At 35.8% G+C, this 19,689-nt stretch overlaps 1 protein-coding gene across 5 annotated transcripts in view; it reads left to right on the plus strand.

Annotated features, from left to right (window-relative positions):
• PHTF2 (putative homeodomain transcription factor 2) overlaps nt 1-19,479 on the plus strand; it is a 63,303-nt gene extending 43,824 nt beyond the window's left edge. For 4 of the 5 annotated variants that reach the window (XM_059847425.1, XM_059847428.1, XM_059847427.1 and 1 more), the window contains 10 exons: nt 491-649; nt 3,458-3,676; nt 5,603-5,731; nt 6,946-7,218; nt 8,390-8,521; nt 9,378-9,464; nt 10,525-10,680; nt 13,864-13,959; nt 16,272-16,397; nt 17,134-19,479. In XM_059847425.1, coding sequence (XP_059703408.1) covers nt 491-649; nt 3,458-3,676; nt 5,603-5,731; nt 6,946-7,218; nt 8,390-8,521; nt 9,378-9,464; nt 10,525-10,680; nt 13,864-13,959; nt 16,272-16,397; nt 17,134-17,154 — 1,398 coding nt within the window. In that variant the 3' untranslated portion in view covers nt 17,155-19,479. Of the gene's footprint in view, nt 1-490; nt 650-3,457; nt 3,677-5,602; nt 5,732-6,945; nt 7,219-8,389; nt 8,522-9,377; nt 9,465-10,524; nt 10,681-13,863; nt 13,960-15,589; nt 15,709-16,271; nt 16,398-17,133 lie in introns of those variants that run through there. The other variant, XR_009486626.1, reaches the window with a different exon arrangement.
• The last annotated feature ends 210 nt before the right edge of the window (nt 19,480-19,689 follow it).

Raw genomic sequence — 19,689 nt, forward strand, 5'->3', positions numbered from 1 at the left:
TTCAAAGTAACACATATTAGTGACCTCAGTATTCAATATACATCCTCTAAGCCTTCATCCTTGTAAGAGGTGGTAAACGTTAACTTTGTACTGAATATGTTGATAATTCAATGTTATACTGTTACTTTTGATTGGTTGGTTGGTTTGGATTTTTTGGTTAGGTTTCTTCTCTTTTCAGATGAGGATACATTTTCTCTAAGCCTATCTTGGTGTGTTCAGTTTATGAAAAATCACATTTAAAATAAGAGCATCATAATCTTTCTTGAGGCTATTGTGAACTAGGCCTTCCTTTTAAAAAAATATTTTTGATGTTAGAATTTCTATTCCGTAATTCCTGTTCTGCCAATTTTGAGTCTTGAAAATGCATTAGTATCTGGTTTAACTGAGCATAGGTACCGAAGTTGTAGAAAGAAATTTGATGTCACTAGTTGAGAACAAGACTTAGTAAATATGACTCTGTGTCTGACTAATGCTGTATTTCTTGCACTAGGATACTCCCAGGACTGTGACAAATTTATCAGATGAAGTTTCCAGTGAGGAAGGGCCTGAGACTGGCTATTCCTTACGCCGCAGTGTAGAGCGCACCTCTAGTGACTGCACCCTTCGCAACAGGAAATCTCACCATTACAAGAAACACTACCCTCTGGAGGTTTGTTCATTTCTATTGCTTCTTGCCTGTAAGTTCTTAAAACAACTTGACTTCTTATTAAGATTTTCGAGCAAGCAGCTTGCATGTGCTTGGTTGCTGGCTGGAGTTAAACTATGACATTTTCACAAATGTTTTTTTTTTTTTTCCCCCCTATCTTGGATTTTAGGAGTCTGTAAATTGGAAGTCATGCTACTGAGGAACACAGTTTTTTTTGTTTGCTTTTTTTTAATGACAATGTTTTGAAATTTCAAGATTGTAATCTAGTTTTTTTGAGCTTCATCCTCTTTTTCAGTTTATTTTAAGGAGAATTAAAATATGTTTGGTAGATTTTGCATCGGGTTATGGTAACTCTGTTGCTGTCCTGTGACACCAGTTATCTCCTCTGGAAATTTGCTTTGTTACAGAAACAGCAGTAATTGGGGAAATGCAAATTTTCAGCATGGTTCTGCTGCTGTTTCTTTCCATTTAGTATTTTGGATTCACTTGCTTTCTTGTGGAGAAGTCTGATTGACTCTGAATTTTCATTTCCTTGTCTTTGTTGAAACAGTAATATTAAATCTTGTAATGAAATTTTACCCAAAATTGTCGATGTATAAAAAATACCAAAATTTTAAGAGACTTTATGACATTACAGCTTATAACAGGGGATTTCACAGACTCCATATGAGCAGAATTCTTAATTGTAAGGACTCAGACATTGAAAGATAATGGAATATCTTAGTGTGGTTTTGTTTATTTATTCATTGTTTTAAAAAACTGCTGTTTTGCTAATGGTATGCAACTTCACAGATATGGAACACTTTTTAAAGGTTGTATTGCTGGTTTTTCCTCAAAGGCTGAGCAAAGAAAGCAAAGAGTAAAATCAGCACTGGCAAAAGTCCACTGATAGATGGGCTTGATAGGCAGAGCTTCATAAATAAACTCTCTACTTGTTATAGGAAAAGTGTATTGGAAGGATTCAGGTATTGCTTGCTCTGATCACAACTGCAAAGCCTTGAAGTTGAAGCTTTCCATAAAAAACATTATTAAATAAACTATTCTTTCACTCATTTCTCATGGACTTTGGCTGGAAATATCCAGAAGGTTGATTGATCTCAACATTTAGTGCCTTTTCCATGTGTGGTTTGTGATAATGGCACTGCTTGTTCCATGTTACGGGAGATGTCCCTTCACTGTGTGCTTGTGCAACCATAGTGCTTCACAGGAGGAAGCAGAAACACACCATTACAGTTGATTTCTTTTGTTTTTAAGCTTAGATACATTTTTCTCTAGTGTAGAGTGCTTTAAAGCTATGGAAGACTTTGCAGATACCTTCAGAAGCTAGGGACAGAATATAATCCATGTTTAGCTGTGGCAGGACTGTTCTACACTTACTCCCCGTTCGCTGATCTGACTGATGCAATGAAAGAGGAAGCTTTTCTTTCTTGCTCCCAACTCGCCTCCCCCACACCATTACAAAGAAAATGAAACAATAGTTTTCAAATCAGTGAAAGATTTCTTTGTATTAAAAAAAATAATTAGTGAAGTCAGTGCCTAAACTCTCAAATTCTGTCCTGCATTTTCTTTTATCTTCATGGTTACGTGTCTACTTAATTGTTGTTTGAGCATGCTATTTTTTGTGTTCTTACTTTATTAACTTTCAGCCTCAGTGGTACCCAGTAGTGACTGCCTTCTATAAATATCTTTTTTGCTTTAAAAAAAAATTCTTCACACACTTTCTACATTGATGTTATCCCTCTATTTGTAAAAGGTGGAGAAAGAGTTCAGACCAAATTTTTTCTAAACATTTCTTTACAAAATGATTTGCATAAAATACATTAAACATGGTTTTTAGAAAGAATGAGGAACATTTCTTCAGGTAGTAATGGACTCTGAATCACAGTAAGTTAGTATGTCCGCTGAAACAGTGCTTAATTTTCTTTTCAGTGTAAAAAATTGTGTGTTCTCAAGAGAAATTAGTAGAAATAAACTTGCTGTTAAGAGGGAATGGAAATTGCCAGAGGATGGCAGTGAGTAGGCTGATACTGCTTTTAATACTACACCCCTGTCTTGCTGGAAATGGATTCTGTTTATTGTAGAAAGTAGTTTAAACTCTACCTTATTTTTCTGAAGACAGCAGTAGATTGTTTCATGTGTATGCATTGGGAGATTTGTATGTCCCAAAATTCAGATTTTTCTTTCTTTATCCAAGACCTAGGTAAAACTGGAGTTTACAATGGCATACTTGTTTTTCAAGTGCAGTTTGTTTAAAATAATTAAATTTTTATGTCTAATTGTGCAGATTACACATAAACCTGGCATTAGCTATGTGTGCCCTTGCTTTTTTTTCCCCCTCTATACCTGATGCATTCCTGTCTCCAAGCTCACTCTGTCTTTGAGAAGGTATGTTAGTAGTAACAACGTGACTTTAGGGGACTTTAAGGGTCAGTTCCTCAGAGGATGGGGATATAGCTGGAGTCTGTGGCTTGATAATTGCTGTTAAATTCTAAACTAATGAGCTATAAATCTGTGAAGTGGTTATTTCCTTTTAATAACAAGTATGATTAGATTCTTCCTTATGTGACCCCCCTCCCTAAAAAGCAGAGGCCATGGACTGTTGCTTACTTTTTGGTACAGTATCTTAAAATGTGCAACATCTTAGACAGGCTTGCAATAAACATACAAACCTTTCTGATGACAAGGATAGTAGATTAGAACCTAAAAATCCAGATGAACACAGATTCACTAATCTGAACTTTGAAACATCTCTGCCAGGAAATGATGTAGAATAAAACATCAGCATTAATTCCAGTGATGTCTGGCTTTCAGGATACACCTAAATCAGGTACCAGCTGCAGTTCCCGGTGCTCCAGCTCCAGACAGGACTCTGAGAGTACAAGGCCAGAGTCAGAAACAGAAGATGTACTGTGGGAGGACCTCCTGCACTGTGCTGAGTGCCACTCGTCCTGCACCAGCGAGACCGACGTGGAAAGCCCTCAGGTGAACCCGTGTGTGAAGAAAGAATTCAGAGATGACCCATTTCATCAGGTTGGTATCCACCAGTTCTGGTTTTTTACACTATACACAAGGTCAGTGTTGCCTGTCATACATCACAGAAAGCCTGGGAGAAAGATCTGTATCAGATGAAAGTAACAAAGCCAAAGTGATCTGATAAAAGTAAAGCAAGTAAAACTTGATTTCTGCTACTCAGTCATTATTTTTTCAAAAGAAGAGTGTATGACAATATATCAAAATAGCCTATAGAATATTTGAGTGTTTGAATCTTAATTCTAATGTAGGGCAAGTACTGATTGATTTAAGTTTCCTCTGTAATAGGTGGTTCTGTTTGGGTCTTTATTTTTCTGGTTTGGGGTTTTCCTTTTTTTTTTTTTTTGTTTTGTTTGTTTTGTTTAATTTTATGTTGTTTGGGTTTTGGTGGGTTCCCCCCCCTTGTGTAATAGCTTTTATAAGCACTTATCAGACACCTTTCTGTTTGCTTATTTGCAAATGTACATATAAGAAAAGCAAACAGAAGGATAACATGTGCTTTATGTATATGCATATATATATGATATCATGGGTGTATTATACATGCCTAAATTCTATTTGATTATATTTTTTTCATCTTAAAATTAATAATAGCAATTTGGATAATTTCATGCAGTGTTTTCTATTTTTATTTTTAGTTCTTTCTGTTTGCATTCAATAAAATACTAAACCTTGCAGTAGTGAGTTGAATTACAGTACATATATTGACTTAAGGATTTATATTGATTTGACCACTTGAGAATTTTTCTACTTGATTGCAGATAGTAAATTTTTGAGTTTCAGCTCCTGGTGTTGATACTCCCTCTAGAGGGAGAGCTTGGAAAACTGTGGTTAAGAAAAACCTGCCACAAATATTTGTGCTATTTTAATATTATAAATAATTTCTTATTCACCTGGGGAAATAAGGGAGATAATTGAGTACTCAACAGATTACAAATATTTCAGATCAATACTTAAAAAGCAAGCAATAAAATGAAAATAAAGCTTTACTTGCAATCAATGATAATTAAAATCTAGAAATAATGGCATGCCCTTGCCCCTGCCAGCACCACCACTTCCAGCAGTGTGATGCACATAGTGCCAGGTGACTAAAGCTGAAAGCAATTTTCATCTCCTGAATGGGAGAGGAGGGACACAGGGCTGAGGAAAATCAAGAAATGGCCACAGCAGTACTTGTCACCTCAACATTTTTTCCATATCCTTTAGTTCTCACTTGGCCCTGTGGTTTGAAAGAAAGGTCTCTGAGCCCTAAGTGCATTCAGAAGATTAACCTGGGATTGCTTGGTTCTAGGAGCTGCCTGTATTGATTAGACTCTCTGAGTCTGGCCAGATTCAGTGTGCACAGGCAGGTCTTTATGCGTAACAAGGATTTTGAAGTCATTAAGAGCAAGTAATAAAAAATTGTTTCCCTTAGGCTTAACCTGAGAAGAGTGCTTTTCAGGATGTTAGGGGTAAATAAATAAAATAAATTCATTAAATGTGTCAGAATTAAAAATAACTCATAAGTAGAACTTTGTTTTCATATTTCTCTCTTCTTTGAAATGTTTGAGTGAAAAAGAAGCCAATAAATACTTAATCCCATTAACTCATCCTTATTAGAAAATGGAGTATAGAGAAGGAGAGATTTCTGCTCTCACAGCTATTTCTTGGAAAAGAGGGGAGAGGATTTTAAGGAATGAGGTTAACATATAATAGAAGTAACTGCTATATAGCAATATTTGTGTCAGTCTAAAATGTTTTGGTTTGGTTTTTTGGTGTTTTTTTTTTGTGGTTTTTGGTTTTTTGTTTGTGTGGTTGGTTTTTTGTTGCTTTGTTTTGTTTTTGTTTTTTGGGGGAGGGGGTTTGTTAGTATATTGCTGACAAAGGCATATTGACATGAAAATAGATTCTTATTTCTGATGGAAAATAATTCTTTGTCTTACCCAGAGTCATTTGCCTTGGATCCACAGTTTGAATCCAGGACTAGAAAAAATCAGTGCAATTGTATGGGAGGGTAATGACTGCAAGAAAGCAGATATGTCTGTGCTTGAAATCAGTGGTATGATAATGAACAGAGTGAGTATTTGTTTTACTTTATGCAAATATTGTGTTAAGAAGTGTAAGCACTACCAAGCTTGGTTCATGTGGGTTTTTTCTCTTTTTTTGGTTGGTTGGTTTTTTGGTGTGTTTTCTTGGTATTTTTTGATTGGTTGTGGGTTGTGGGTTTTTTAATTTGTTTGTTTTGTTGTTCATGTTATGGTTTAAGTCTCTGTTATTCATATTATTGTTCTATGGCTTACATCACTCTGATTTACTTGTTGCTACTAGATTAAAGAGCTACCATATCTTCAGTGTTGAGACAATAAAAGGTGTTTGCATTGTTAGGTGCTTGCTCACATGCCAACCTCAGTTTTATTGATACATGTTGTGAATAATCAAGTTTATCTCCTTGATTTCAATGAACAAGTAATTTGTCGGGTTAGGAATATACAGATCTGAGTATCTGGATGCTAAAAGGATTGGAAAAGAAAGCTTTCCTCTTTAGGAAGCAAACCTCTAAGAGGATGAGTGGGATGTTCTCACTGGTCCTCCCTCCTTTTTCCTAGGACTCCTCTTTAGGAAACAGTTTGAAATGCATTTAATTGATGTGCTCTTTTCAAAATAGACAACATGAGTATTAGTAGAGTTGCTCATAAAACCAAGCATAGCCAAAGAAAACTCTCACTAGTTCTGACAAGTTGATACTCACTCTCTCCCACTTGTTAAAAAGCAACTTATTCACAAACCTAGTTCTGATCTCTGCCTGACTCAGAGGCTTTACAGGTTTGGATGCAAGACACAGCAGAGACAAACTCAGCAGGCCATAGCCAGCAGAACAGAACTCCAGACCTGTCTGCACTGTAAACACTTTGATTCCACTAAAAAGGACACAACCTAAACCAAACAGAAATAGGAGCAACGTACAGGATCTAAGCAGCCCAGTCTGATTGGCCCACTTGGCTAATTCAGCGTTCAGTGAATTTTTAATGCAGGAACATGCACTGGAGTTTAACTGCAGTGTTTTATTGTTGGCTTTTTAAACTACTTGGTTCCTGTGCATTAAGTGCTCTTTGAGGACTTCCTGGTTTTTAAATGATAAGATGGCATGATGATTGGTTGAAGTTTTCATACAGTTTACCAGATTATAAAGTGTTCTTTGTGATAAAAGAAAAACATTAATATTTTGTTTATTGAATTAATGACAAAATCATCAAAAATTGAATACATTCGTTGTTTTCTTTTGTTTTTAGGTGAACAGCCATATTCCAGGAATTGGCTATCAGATTTTTGGAAATGTCATATCTTTAATCTTGGGTTTAATGCCCTTTGCCTTTCGACTTTTCCAAGCTAAAGATTTAGAACAACTCCCTGCACATTCTGCCACTGAGCTCTGCATGACTGCCTTTGGATCAGATGGAGATGTTCTGGTTCTCTCAATGGTTATTATAAGTTTCGTGGTCCGGGTGTCTCTCGTGTGGATTTTCTTTTTTCTGCTCTGTGTTGCAGAGAGAACATATAAACAGGTATATAAACAGCAAACCAGGAGACTTCATCTAAAGCAAACCAAGGTTTAAGGTTTGCATTTTTTGACTTTGTGGCTATTTTAAACTTGTTTTCTTCAGCGCGCTATGAGTCATAGTTCAGTGATGACAAACACTTCAGTGGGCTTGCAGTTCGGGAGATGAGTCAGTTCCAGTGGACTGAAGTCTCTGAAGCTAAAAGGTTTTTTTTGTTTAGAAGATGTGTTTTATTTTTTTTCTGGAGAGAATTTCTGGGGGAAAAGTGGCTCAAGGCATTAACATAATGCTTAGTCATGTCCCAGTTTGTTTCAGGTTTCCACAAGGAGAAGTAGTTTCAGGAAAAGAGCTCTATAAATTTCCAGTGCGTTTCATTCAAAACCTTCAATTTAATTCATTGAATCATAGAATGGTTTGGGTTGGAAGAGACCTTAATGATCATCCAGTTCCAACCCCTCTGCCATGGGCAGGGACACCTTCCATTAGACCAGATTGCTCAGAGCTCCATCCAGCCTTGCCTTGGACACTTCCAGGGATGGGACATTCAAAACAGTTCTATCAATCCCTGGCCAAGGCCCTGTCTGTTTTGCTGTTAGATCAGTTCTGTAGGTGGAGATGGTGAGAGCTGCTCTCTGAAGTACTGTTCCATTGCTTGTTATTGCAATTGAAACTTCAGAGAGCTACCTTACTAGCTGCAGCATACAAATACTTACTGGTCTGCAAAAGAAACATTTTTATACTTACTGTTCTCAAATTATAGTCAAAATATGTGATATAATACAGTAGAATGAAATTAACCTGCTTCTAATAATGATTTCTATTGAAAGGAACTTCTATGGTATAGGTGCTCTCTAATGCAAATGATTGGCAGGTTTGGTTTATTATTTCCCAGATTTTAGGGAACATAGCAGATCTGTTGTCTAAAATTTTAATAAAGGAACTCAAAGTGTAGCTAAATTTTTTTAATCATTAGAATGTGGAGACTTTCAAAATGTTTTGGTGTATTTCCTCTCTTTAATATAATGCTGCGCCTGCTTCTGGTTTATATTAGCACATTTTAATTTACACTGCTACGTTGTACATTACGTTGACATATGTAATAAAGCCTTTTCTCTTATTTTTTAGTTCCTCTGAAAATCATTTAACAGCTAAGGTAATTTTTTTTTCTTCTCTGCAGAGGCTACTTTTTGCTAAACTTTTTGGTCATCTCACATCTGCCAGAAGGGCAAGAAAATCGGAGGTACCTCACTTTCGCTTAAAGAAAGTGCAGAATATAAAGATGTGGCTTTCTCTCAGGTCTTACTTAAAGGTGAAATAATTTATATTTTTGTTTTTAATAAGATTTTAACACAATACATTTTAAACATCTTGTTTATGTTCTAACATAAAGTATCTTCTATGCTGCTGATAGAATGTTGGTGTTGTAGGCTATTTCCTCCTGTACACTTACTATTGGTTCATATGTCCCATATGTGCCTAATTTTTGTGACTCTGGGCCACCAGTGCCTGCAGGCAGACAGGTTTTAATGTGTGGTTGTTGTAAAGCCTTGTTTTAAAGCCTGAGTGTGTTCAGAGTTGGAATCTTTGTCTTAGTAATGCCATCTGAAAAGTTGTGTGAGTATGTTGGGTAAAAAGTGATCACACATAGTCTAATACTGACAATTCTTATTTTAAGGCTTAGTCTCATCAGTTGGTGTCATTAACACAAGGAATTTAGAAAAGCAAGACAGTTCTTGTGTATTTGTGCTGTGAGTGTATGGGTGCCAGGTGAAGCTAAAAATTATGCCCAAGTATTATCTGTAAGACATTCTGATCCCTGAAATCTCCTATCACTAGTTTTTACAAGCAGAAAAAGATTAGTGAAACCATGAAGGAATTATGGTGTGGAGGCTGAAGAGGGTGAAAAACAGGAGCTATAAGCAAACAAAATTTAGTGTGGTGCTGGTGGGATGAAAGGAGGATAACATCACTTAGATAATAGAATGTACTTGGGGTGTTCTAAATTTCTGCATATGGTAGCACTGTTGTGGAATGTTTTCCTTTCTTTACTTGGAACCACACTTCTATATTCCACCTCTTCCTGTGCCACTGAGAACATTTGTATTCTAGCTAGTTGTGCTGGTTGGGTGGGGTTTCACTCACATGTGCACATCCTCTGTTTTCAGCGTCGTGGTCCTCAGCGCTCAGTGGATGTGATAGTTTCATCTGCCTTCCTGCTGACTATCTCAGTTGTGTTTATCTGTTGTGCACAGGTGAGGAAACTTTACTTGTAGAGAAACAGCCATGACTTAAATAGTTTTTAAAACAGTTTTGAGTGCCTTTTACATGGTGATGTCTAGTAAGTTAAAAGACCCCAGTGAAAAACCAGTAAGAGCCGTTAGAGCTTTTTGGAATACAGCTCCATTTTGTATCCTCATTTCATCTACTTTAGAATATTTTCCTGTAATAGCAAAAATAAAATTCTGTTGCAGCAAATTAGAGGGCTAGGCAATCACCAGTGGTGTGGTCTAATGAGAACAAGTGGTGGATTCTGCACTTGGGACAAGGTGATTCTTGAGGGTGTCCTGTGCAGGACCAGGAGTTGGCTCGATTAGTGATCCTTGTGTATCCCTGCCAGCTCAGGATATTCTGTAATATCACTGTTATATTTTAAATCTGTGTCCTCCTTCATTTTTCATTGTGGTTTTTGGAACTTTTTTTTTTTCTTCATTTTGCATCAAAATACACTTCTGCAAAGACAGTTGATACTGCCCTTGGTTAATGCTTTTTGTGAGAAACAGGCTTGTTGGCTATATTTGCCTGCCCTCTAGTGGAAAATCTTTTAGTAAGCAAATCTATGTTTAAAGAAGATTTCCGTGGCTTAAGAATTGTCTTTGAACTTCTGTTTCAAAATATAGAGGATCTTCTGAATGGCTTCTGGTTGTGTTTTCTTTACAATTTCTAACTAACTCTATTGTGTTTGCCTGCTAGCTAGCTGTAAGTATTTTATTAAGAATGCAATTTACATAAAACCTAGTACATGTGAGGGTGTATTTTTTCTTTTAATTCCATATAGTGCCCTTTGCAAGTCTGAACAGGAGTTAAAAATTGTCTTAGAGTGTATTTTTTTATTTATCTTTTCTCAGACCTCATATCTCTGATACAGTGTTGGTTTAAAATTGAGTCAAATTTTATAGGCCTAAAAACCTTCCCTGTATTTATTACTGGGATATGTTTCTTGAAGTTGTGGAGATATGTTACTATTTTCTTGTATTGCAATCTAATTATTTCAAATAAAATTTTGATTTCTTTTATAATTTTTTCTTTTTTCAGCTACTTCACATGCATGAGATTTTCCTTGGTTGTCACTACAACTGGGAACTCGTAATTTGGTGCATTTCTCTAACTGTTTTTCTCTTAAGATTTGTTACTCTTGGATCTGAAACAAGTAAAAAGTACAGCAATACCTCAATATTACTTACTGAGCAGGTGAGAATTTGTATAGACCTATATTTTTATACCTAAACAACTTATTCATCTGGTAGGTCTCAGGCCTTGTAGATTTATTAAAATACTTTGGATTAGGGAATTAATTATGGGGAGGTGAAGCAACTTTGGAACCCAAAGTTCAATTTCTGAGATAAATGTTTGACTTTATCCCAACTTCTGTTTAAGTGATTGGGCTTAGAGGTACTATCTCCTTTGGTATAATTTAACATCTAACAGAACACAAACATAAAAAATAGTTTTTAAATATGAGAAAAATCCTGGAATCTCAGTGTTGGATGGGTGAGTAAAAGCTCTGAAGACAAACGTAACCCTCTGTGAAGTGAGTTGCTGTTTCTAGTCCAATAGCTTAGGACTGCTAGGTTGCATGGATTGCATATAGCCTCTTCTAGACTCCTTGGAAATCTCTTTTTTTAGTCATTTTTCAAGCTTGTCTTTGGGTCTATGTGTTTTCTTCTCAGGAATGTTCTGGTTGGTGTTTGTACTTCAAACTTCCCTCTTTGCTCTGCCTGGCACTGCTGATAGTTTTCCAAGCTAAGTGTGTTCATTACATTCATTTAGTGTTAGGTTAGAAAGAAATATCTCTCTTCTGAAGTTTCACACTGGTATAAAACAACCCTTTCAGGGCAAGGTCAATAGGCAGTTCCAGAAACCTTCACAGGTTTCCTAAAGAAAATGTGTTAAAGTAGGAGAATAAAATCTTCCACACTGTGTGTCCCAAAGTCAGGATGGGAGGCCTGTGACAGATGATATAAATGACTTATTCTGCCTTTACTAAAGATAAGGTTGGACACCGAGAAGCCTGACTGCCCCTCTCCCTTGTCCTGAATGAGATATTTTGCACCAGTCTGAAAACTCTGAGTTCCTGAGCCTCTAGAGTTTTCCATTGTTCTGTTGATCCTCGGAGCTGAATGTCCCAGTGAAGTTTGTCTGCTGTTTCTGGAATGAAAATGGAGGGAAGTGCTTGTGATAAGGATTGCAGAAAAATGCAGAGAGAGAGGTTGTCAAGCCTTTATGTTGCTTTTGTAGGTTTCTATACTGTGGTCTTCCTGGGAGTCAATGTTTGAAAATTTTAACCTAGCATGGATATTGAAAGAAACACTTTCTGTATGTCCTCAGAACTTAAAGTGTTATGTCATCAGACTCTTTTGCATTGAGTGCAGCCTATCCTGTTGTCCTCAAAAATGCCTGAGAGCTTTATGAAATGAAAACCAAAGTAGGATTCACAAGTGTTTTTTAGAAAATGAAAAGGATACACTTCACCCTGGGTAGGACTCATTTTAGACTGGTTTCATTTGCTTGAGCTGGGTACTAGAGCACAATTAGTGTTCTTGAGACAGACTCATGGAAGTCTAACATTTTGGCTTCTCAAGAAAGGTCAAGCCCAAAAAACTGACTGACACTTATCTTAAAAAGCACATCTGAACCAGTGTCCTGGAAAATGGCACACTGCAGTTATTAGGCTTACTGAGAAGAGAACAAAGCTGAAAACAAACAAACAGGGAAGTAAAACAACAATAACAAAAAAGGACAAATGAATCTCCACTCCCAGATACAGTTTAAATGCTCCACAGAGAAGATGAAATTGAAAATGCTACTTTTGCTAGCAAAGTTCCAGGCACTTCTTTGTGCTTTATATTCAACCTATGAATTTTATGATTAGGAGTCATGATGGGAAACTAAAAGGCATTTTTTTTATTTTATGCTGTTTGATTGTAATTTTTCAGATCCTTCTGAAAGTATTTTAATTGGTCTTGTAAATCCATGAGCAAAATAGAATGTGTGGTCAGACCATAGGTGTCATTTTGCCAGTTTTGAATCTCGAAGTAGGTGTGGTAAATGGCTGTGCAGAAACCCTCCTCCTGATGGCAAGTTTGTTATTGAAATTAAGGAAATCATAATTGCTCTTAAAAGAGATCTTTGAATCTTCCTGGGGTTTTCAGAGTTGCTAATTAGAGTCCTTATTTTTTGTTTAGTCCTGCTTATAATGCTTGCATTGTTGAGATCAATGGTTTTATCTTTAAAGACTGGAATCTCTTTGGCTCTGAAAGCATAATTTTAATGTATAATGCAATAAGAATAGTTCAGGAGCTTAATATACCTTGAAATATATTAGGCATAGATTTTGGTTTTTAACCTGTGTAAGAAACTTACAGTAGTCTTTTTAGGGAGATCTGATAATCAATTACTGGTTTTAGATGTCTGTGGCCCTTATTTCAATAACCACCATACAACAAGGTGGTGAAATATAGCATAGTAAGGTGCCACCTGAAGGACTACTTCAACACGTTGCTAAATTGCTCATTTTTTATTTTGCAGGTTGTCATCCTAAAATAAAAAGTTAGTAGCTTTTCTAGACATCTTTTGCTTTGATTTGCTTTTGTTATGCAATAGAAAAGAAAAAAAACCTAGCCTTTGTTTGATCTAGGATCTCAAAGATAGGTTGTTTGAGAACAGAAGCTGATGTTTCAAAATTGCTAAAGGGACAAAAGAGAGCTAGTTTGAGCTCTTAACTTTCTCAGAAATAATAACCTAAAAAAGTCTGCTTCACAGAAGTATTGTAATGTTCAATATACTGTTCTCCTACAGCAATGAAGAGTTTAATAATTTTTCAAATATTTCAAGGCACTGGAAAGATTGATTTTTCTGCTCTCAAGGTGCTCATGAAGTGCTAAATTACACTAGAATCTTTTAAAAGAAATTACACTTTAGCAGAGTTATGGTTTAGCATTCCATTCTGTTCAATAGCTTTTGAGGATGTTAAGTCTTGTAAGGTCTGCCCACTAGTATAAAAACCTTCTGGGGATGAATTGTCAAACCTCAGGCAACCCTTGAATGAGGAAAAAAAAAATTATGCAAACCCTACCTATGTTGTTTTTTTGTGTCTAATTTATAGATCAGACTAAACTTTGAACTTCGTGCTGTAATAATGTCAAATGTAATTTGTTATATCATAAATTAGTATTGTATTTTCCTATGGTGGTGAGCCAGTACTTGTTCTTGAATATTAAAAAGGAAACAAAAATCTTGCTTGCTTGCAGAAATTCATTGCAGTTTTGTCAAATGACTGCTGAGCAATCACATTGTTGAAATATTAAATAGTTCAAAATTAATTCCTTTAAATTCTGAGTAGGTGGTGATGCTTGTGTTTTTGTTTTAAACCAGATAAACTTGTACTTGAAAATGGAGAAAAAGCCTAATAAGAAGGAGGAACTGACACTAGTGAACAATGTTTTAAAACTTGCTACTAAGTTATTGAAGGTAAGAATTAAAATGGTATTCCCATATTATAAAAAAGAAGTAGAATAGGTTGGTTAGAGAGTCACTTGTGTGACTTCTGCAGGCAGTAATGGTTTAAATTTGGTTTAAATTTGCCCAGTACCTCTTCACAAGGATGCTGCTTGTTCATACACTGCAGTCTGTTATGTTGCCATCATTCTGGATTGCAAATTATTATTACATCCAGAAAGTTTTATTCTTTAGCTGTGGGAGAGAAGGTACTTCAGGGTGGTCAGGATGATGAATGCTTGGGAAATAAATGATGAAATTTTATTGTCTGTTTTGAGTGTCAATACAGTGGTGACTTAAGACCTTGTGACCTCACTACCACACACTGAATTTGAATCCCTTAGGCTGTTGCTTCCCATATGCCAGGGAGCAGCCCATAAAATGCATTAAAACTGTTTAATTTAGCCAGTCAGTAGCTGAGATCAGAGTATTTCTTCTAGTTAGATGAGTAATTCCTCCCACCAGCACACCTTGAGCTAGGTGTGTGTTGGTCCCCTCCTTTCTGAAAAGACACAGAGCACTTTCCCTGAGAGGACTGATGGAGTCAGCAAGGACTCAGAGCTGACAAAGCAGCTGCTTGAGAGTTGTGCTGCAGCAATAAGGAGAGCCTGACTAAATCAGTGACTATCTCCTGCTGTTAGAATAAGGGACTGCAGGGCTCTCAGGACCTGGCTGTGGAGCAAATGAAAGAAGTCTTCTCAGTGCCTCAGGTGGTCAAGGTACACTGTGGATACAGAAGGGTTATCTGGATTCAAGGAGGGACTGGACAAGAACAAAGCCCAACAAGTTAAGGATGAGCTCATCATGAGCTGAAGTGTTTGTGTGCTGTGAGAATGTGGGTAGGTTGGATGCTGATCAGGGCTTGGTCTAAATTGCTTCCATTATTTTCATGCTCTTCTCGGTGTTTCAAAAAAAGCTTTCATGTTTTCCTCTTGCCAAAATTCACAGCCTTTTCCAGTGGGGAATTTACCTTTTGTGGCACAAATCCCAGATCCATGCCATCATTTAGTTACTGTGAGAAGATAACAAAAAGTGAGATTTTTCAAGCCACCTACTATGAGCTTTAAATAAATTCTTGGTAGTTAGTGATTTGTGCAATTACATACTTCATGTCCTGTGGCTAAATGGGCTTAGGGGGTTTTTAATTTGATTTTGGGTGGTTTTGGTCTTTAAACTTCTATAAAGACTAGATTCTGTTGAATATTCTTACTGATTTCTTACTCACAGGATTGGTAAGATGAATCAAGAATCTAAAACCTTTTTCCTTACAGAATTTCTCTGCTGTCCTTCCCAGAATCATGTCTTTTGTATCTTTTGTATTTGCAGCAGAGTTTTATACAACATTACATCTAAATGAAAAGATTGTTCATTGTTATTTCACATTTTTGAAAGAAGAATCATAGCTTTGAAATTCTCCATTTTTAAGAAAGGGTTTATAAGGCCATTTTCAAGGCCCAGAATGTAATGCAGGAGAAGGATGAAGATGAATTTAAAGCAAGAAAATATAAATGACCAAAGTAGTGATAGTTGGTAGACTTTATATAATCCACTCTTATATTTTAAAACTCCTTTTTATTTCCCTTATTTTTTGACATATTTCTAGGCCAGAGAAGTTTGGGTGATTATATTCACACACCAATGACTGAAAATCAGTGAAATAGCTTCTTTGAGTTTTGTTACAGATTAATTTGGGCCAATGTTTGGTTCCTTTCAATTTAAAAGGTAAAGTATTGGCAGTCTAATGATTGTTAGTTGTTTTTTTTTTTTTTCCCTTATCATCCTTCTCTGGCTATATTGATCAGTTGTTAGTTTCAAAATAAATGGAAAAGGAAGGAAATTGCAATAGAAAAGATATTTTTGTTCATTTTCATAGTTGTGAGGTAGTCTTCTGTCATTATGAAAAATCTTTCTTTTTTTTTTTTTTTTTTTTGGTTTTGCTGCTTGTCAGTTCTTTTAACACTAAAGATGATTTTTGAAAAATTGTAAGGAATTTGGAGATGGTGTCACCCTAGCTCTTCATTTCCTTGGCTTCATGAGCAGATTGGTACTGTACATGGGTAGGCTCCAGTTTTTTGAAGAGCTATTTAGACAACAGCAATAAACAGTCAGTTGCTGTGATGGATATTTTCCTGCACATTGTGTTTGATATGCAGAATAATAGGAGAATGTTTTGCTCCACTGGGACTTGAAAACTTCCTAAAGTAATATTGCTCAATACATATGTGAACAAACCCCTCTTTGTGTCGTTTTTGGTTTTTAATGATGCTGTTTTTATGCCTTACTAGGAACTGGACAGTCCCTTTAGGTTATATGGGCTTACAATGAATCCACTGCTTTATAACATCACCCAGGTTGTCATCCTGTCAGCTGTTTCTGGTGTCATCAGTGACTTGCTTGGATTTAATCTAAAGGTAAATACTTGAGAAACATCCTTTTTTTCACCATAGATGGAGCACATATTGAAGCATAGTTAATTTTCAGCCAGGCTAACTAGAAGATTTATTGCTTAAAAATTGTTACTAAATTATTAAATTAAATCCATATCAGAAGAATAATGGTGTATTTGTCAGAACAGCCCTTAAAACTTTTTTTTTCATTTTGCGGCTTTGTAATTTCATTTAGGACACTTAATTACAAGAATTCTTAGATATAAATGTGGAGACTTTTGTACACAAAAATGCAAGACCTTCCTTTTCTTCATAGCCCATTGATTTCTCTCTCTGTTCCTCACTGTTGACTCTGTAGCTCTTCAGGAAAGGCAGGCAGAGCAGGCTATCCTTGTCTTGCACTGCAGTGAAGTATTGCAGTAGGAATGGTATTGCTGTGACCAGTCCTACAGTGTTGGTCTGTCATTGCTGTAGGGCTGTCCCCTTGGATCCTTCTCTCATGAACTGCAAACTCTGGAAACTATTTCAAGATTCAGGTTATGAGGCACAAGCTTGTCATTGTCACAAAGCCCTTTATTGGCCATTAAGTTTGCTTACATCTGCTATCTTTTTCTTAGAAATAAGAAATAAATGGATGTAAAATGTATTCTGTGTGTCATTAGAATATGTAGCAAATGCAGTAAGAAAAAATATGGTGATATTGCAGTTCTGGTAAACAGAAATTGAGAAATAAGTTGATGTACTGCTTTAATTTTTCCAGCTCTGGAAGATCAAATCTTGACAGTATAGAAAGAAGATGAAATAACAAGAGTGTTACAGAAAAGGTCATTGATGGACAAAACTGCCTCAGCAGCCACTGAACCTGTATTTCAGAAGCTACAACCTCTTCAAGGAAGTAATTTGGAAAACGGAAGTGTTTACATCTGTCTTGTGCAATCTTTGTATTTATTTCATCTTCTCACTGGTTTATGTTTGTTGTAGTTGACATTTATGTTTTATTTTCAAATTACTTGTTCTGTTCTAGAAAGGGTCAAATTTAGGAAGGGTCAAAAACTGTGTCTGAGAGTTTGAAATCCTGAAATACGATCACACTAAATTGCTCTGTCTGTTGTTAAAGCTAAGCCAATGCTGAACATTTTTAGTTACCAGTAACACCACATGGAAGTCATTTGATTTTTGATAGTGTGGTAAAATTGCTTAGAATATTTCATTTGCACCAGTCATTTATGAGGACAATGTCAGTAGATGCTGGGTTGCAATAGAAAAGTGAGACACTCAAAAAATAAAGTACTGACAATACAGTATGACAGGTAGCAAAAATGTTTTATATTACTATTAGAAGCAATTTCTAATATTTTGAGGAATTCCAGGATCTAAACTCATATAGGCTGCAGTTTAAATATCCTGGGATATTAGAAAGGTATTATATAAGAAGTCAACAAGTGTTCTTTGATAACACATTTATTAGAGCAATAATTGTAAATGGTTACTATGCTGTATGATATTTTGATAAAAATTAAATATTGTATTTATTTGAAATACTGGGCTGTTCTGTGCAGCTCTGACTGTGCATGTGCACTTTTTATTGTTACTTTTAATGAGAAACTTTATACATATAAATGTATATTAATTGGGATATATTATGGTGAACTATGGAGCAGTATGTATTATATGTTGAAGTTGAATATTTAAACAAGCAAATTATTTACTGGTGAAAGGAATGCTTTGAATGACTGAGCAAAAGATAGATAAGATAGATGCTCTCCTCTTGTACACTATAGTATATGCCATTCATACCACATTGAAGTTTAAGAACAATTAAACACAAAGAACAAGTTGCTCTGGTGAGCAGCAGAGCTGCAAAGCCTGGTATTTGGCAGGTTTGTGTCTTGAAATAACTGCCATTCCTCCCCAGCAGGTGTCATTCCCATGTGCTTTCTGCTGGGGCTTCTAACACCTCTCCCTCTGCCTCCCACAAGGACCAGTCATATTGACTCGTGGTTCTTCAGTGTGACAAAAATAATGTGTCCATCCCTGTGAAATTAAGGAACTTGTAACAAACTTTCCTTCTACAAGGAAATTATTTTGGGAGGATTAATACCACGAGGCACAAGTATTCTTATATTTTCTCTTTCTAAAATACTGGCTTCATACTGAAAAATGACAAGTAATTGTTGACAAGAGTCTGGATATTGCCCTATGTTTGCTAATGTTCAGAATCTCGAAAGATTGGAAGTATTTAGTCTTAAACTTATGTGGTATAAAAATATTTTTATATATAAAGCAACACAAACAAGCATTTTGTATTTTATTTGCCTCTGTACTAATGTTTAATAATGACCAAAGTGCATTCTGGTTTTTGGAAGAATGTATTACTGGAGCTTTAAGAACATACTATATTTAGTTTCTCATGTGAAAACTTCAGCTGCCTCTGATCTGTTTCTCCTTTCTCTGTTGTTTGACGTTGGGATTGTTTTTAAAAATTAAGTACATTTTATACACAGTTTTTTCCAAATTATGGTACAGACCTACACAGAACTTAATTTTGCACAAAATATATTTAAAAAAAAAAAAAAAAAAGAACAGCAGGAGTTCTATGGGTGATAAAAGATAAGGCTGTTGCTTTTTACAGCCTGTCATTATTAACACCAAGAAGAAAACCATTCTTTAGTCTAGAGTGGAATTATTTTTAGAAATGTGAAATAGTGACTATATGGCTTTCATTACTTTAAAAAAAAAAAGGGTGAGAAAACAGAGCAATTTGGGTTGAAGGTGAAATTAGTTGAACCATGTATACCTCAGCAACTAGCACTGTGCGGTTTGTTGCACTAACAAATGGCGGCTTGGGGAAAGTAAAACACTTGTGAAATGAGATTAAAAATAATAAAAACCTTTATTTGCTACCCTTAGGTATATCCATTATGTTAAAAATGAGAGAGGTTTATTCTCCATCCCTCAATGTGGAAAGTCCAGTATAAGAATAGAGGCAAGTAGAAATATGGCAGATCTTGCGTTGTTAACTGTTATTTTTGCCACGTGTTTTGTAACTGAAAGTGTGATCAGGCTTGGAATAAAGCTTTCTATGGCTGATGGTAAAAAAGAAAAAGCAGTGAGCTATGTCTTTAGTAACGTCCAGCATATTTCTGTGTCTGCCTGTTTTGATTTAAATCCATATGTTCTATTTAAATTAAAGCACATTTGGGAAAGAAACATGCATGCAGAATGCAAATTATATAGAATATCATGTGGAACAACCCAAGTGAAAGTACAGGTGAAATGCAGAAAGGTACTTTAATAATTTGATTTGTTTTCCATG

The sequence above is a fragment of the Haemorhous mexicanus genome, chromosome 5 (assembly GCF_027477595.1).
Source record: "Haemorhous mexicanus isolate bHaeMex1 chromosome 5, bHaeMex1.pri, whole genome shotgun sequence".
Classification (NCBI taxonomy): domain Eukaryota; kingdom Metazoa; phylum Chordata; class Aves; order Passeriformes; family Fringillidae; genus Haemorhous; species Haemorhous mexicanus.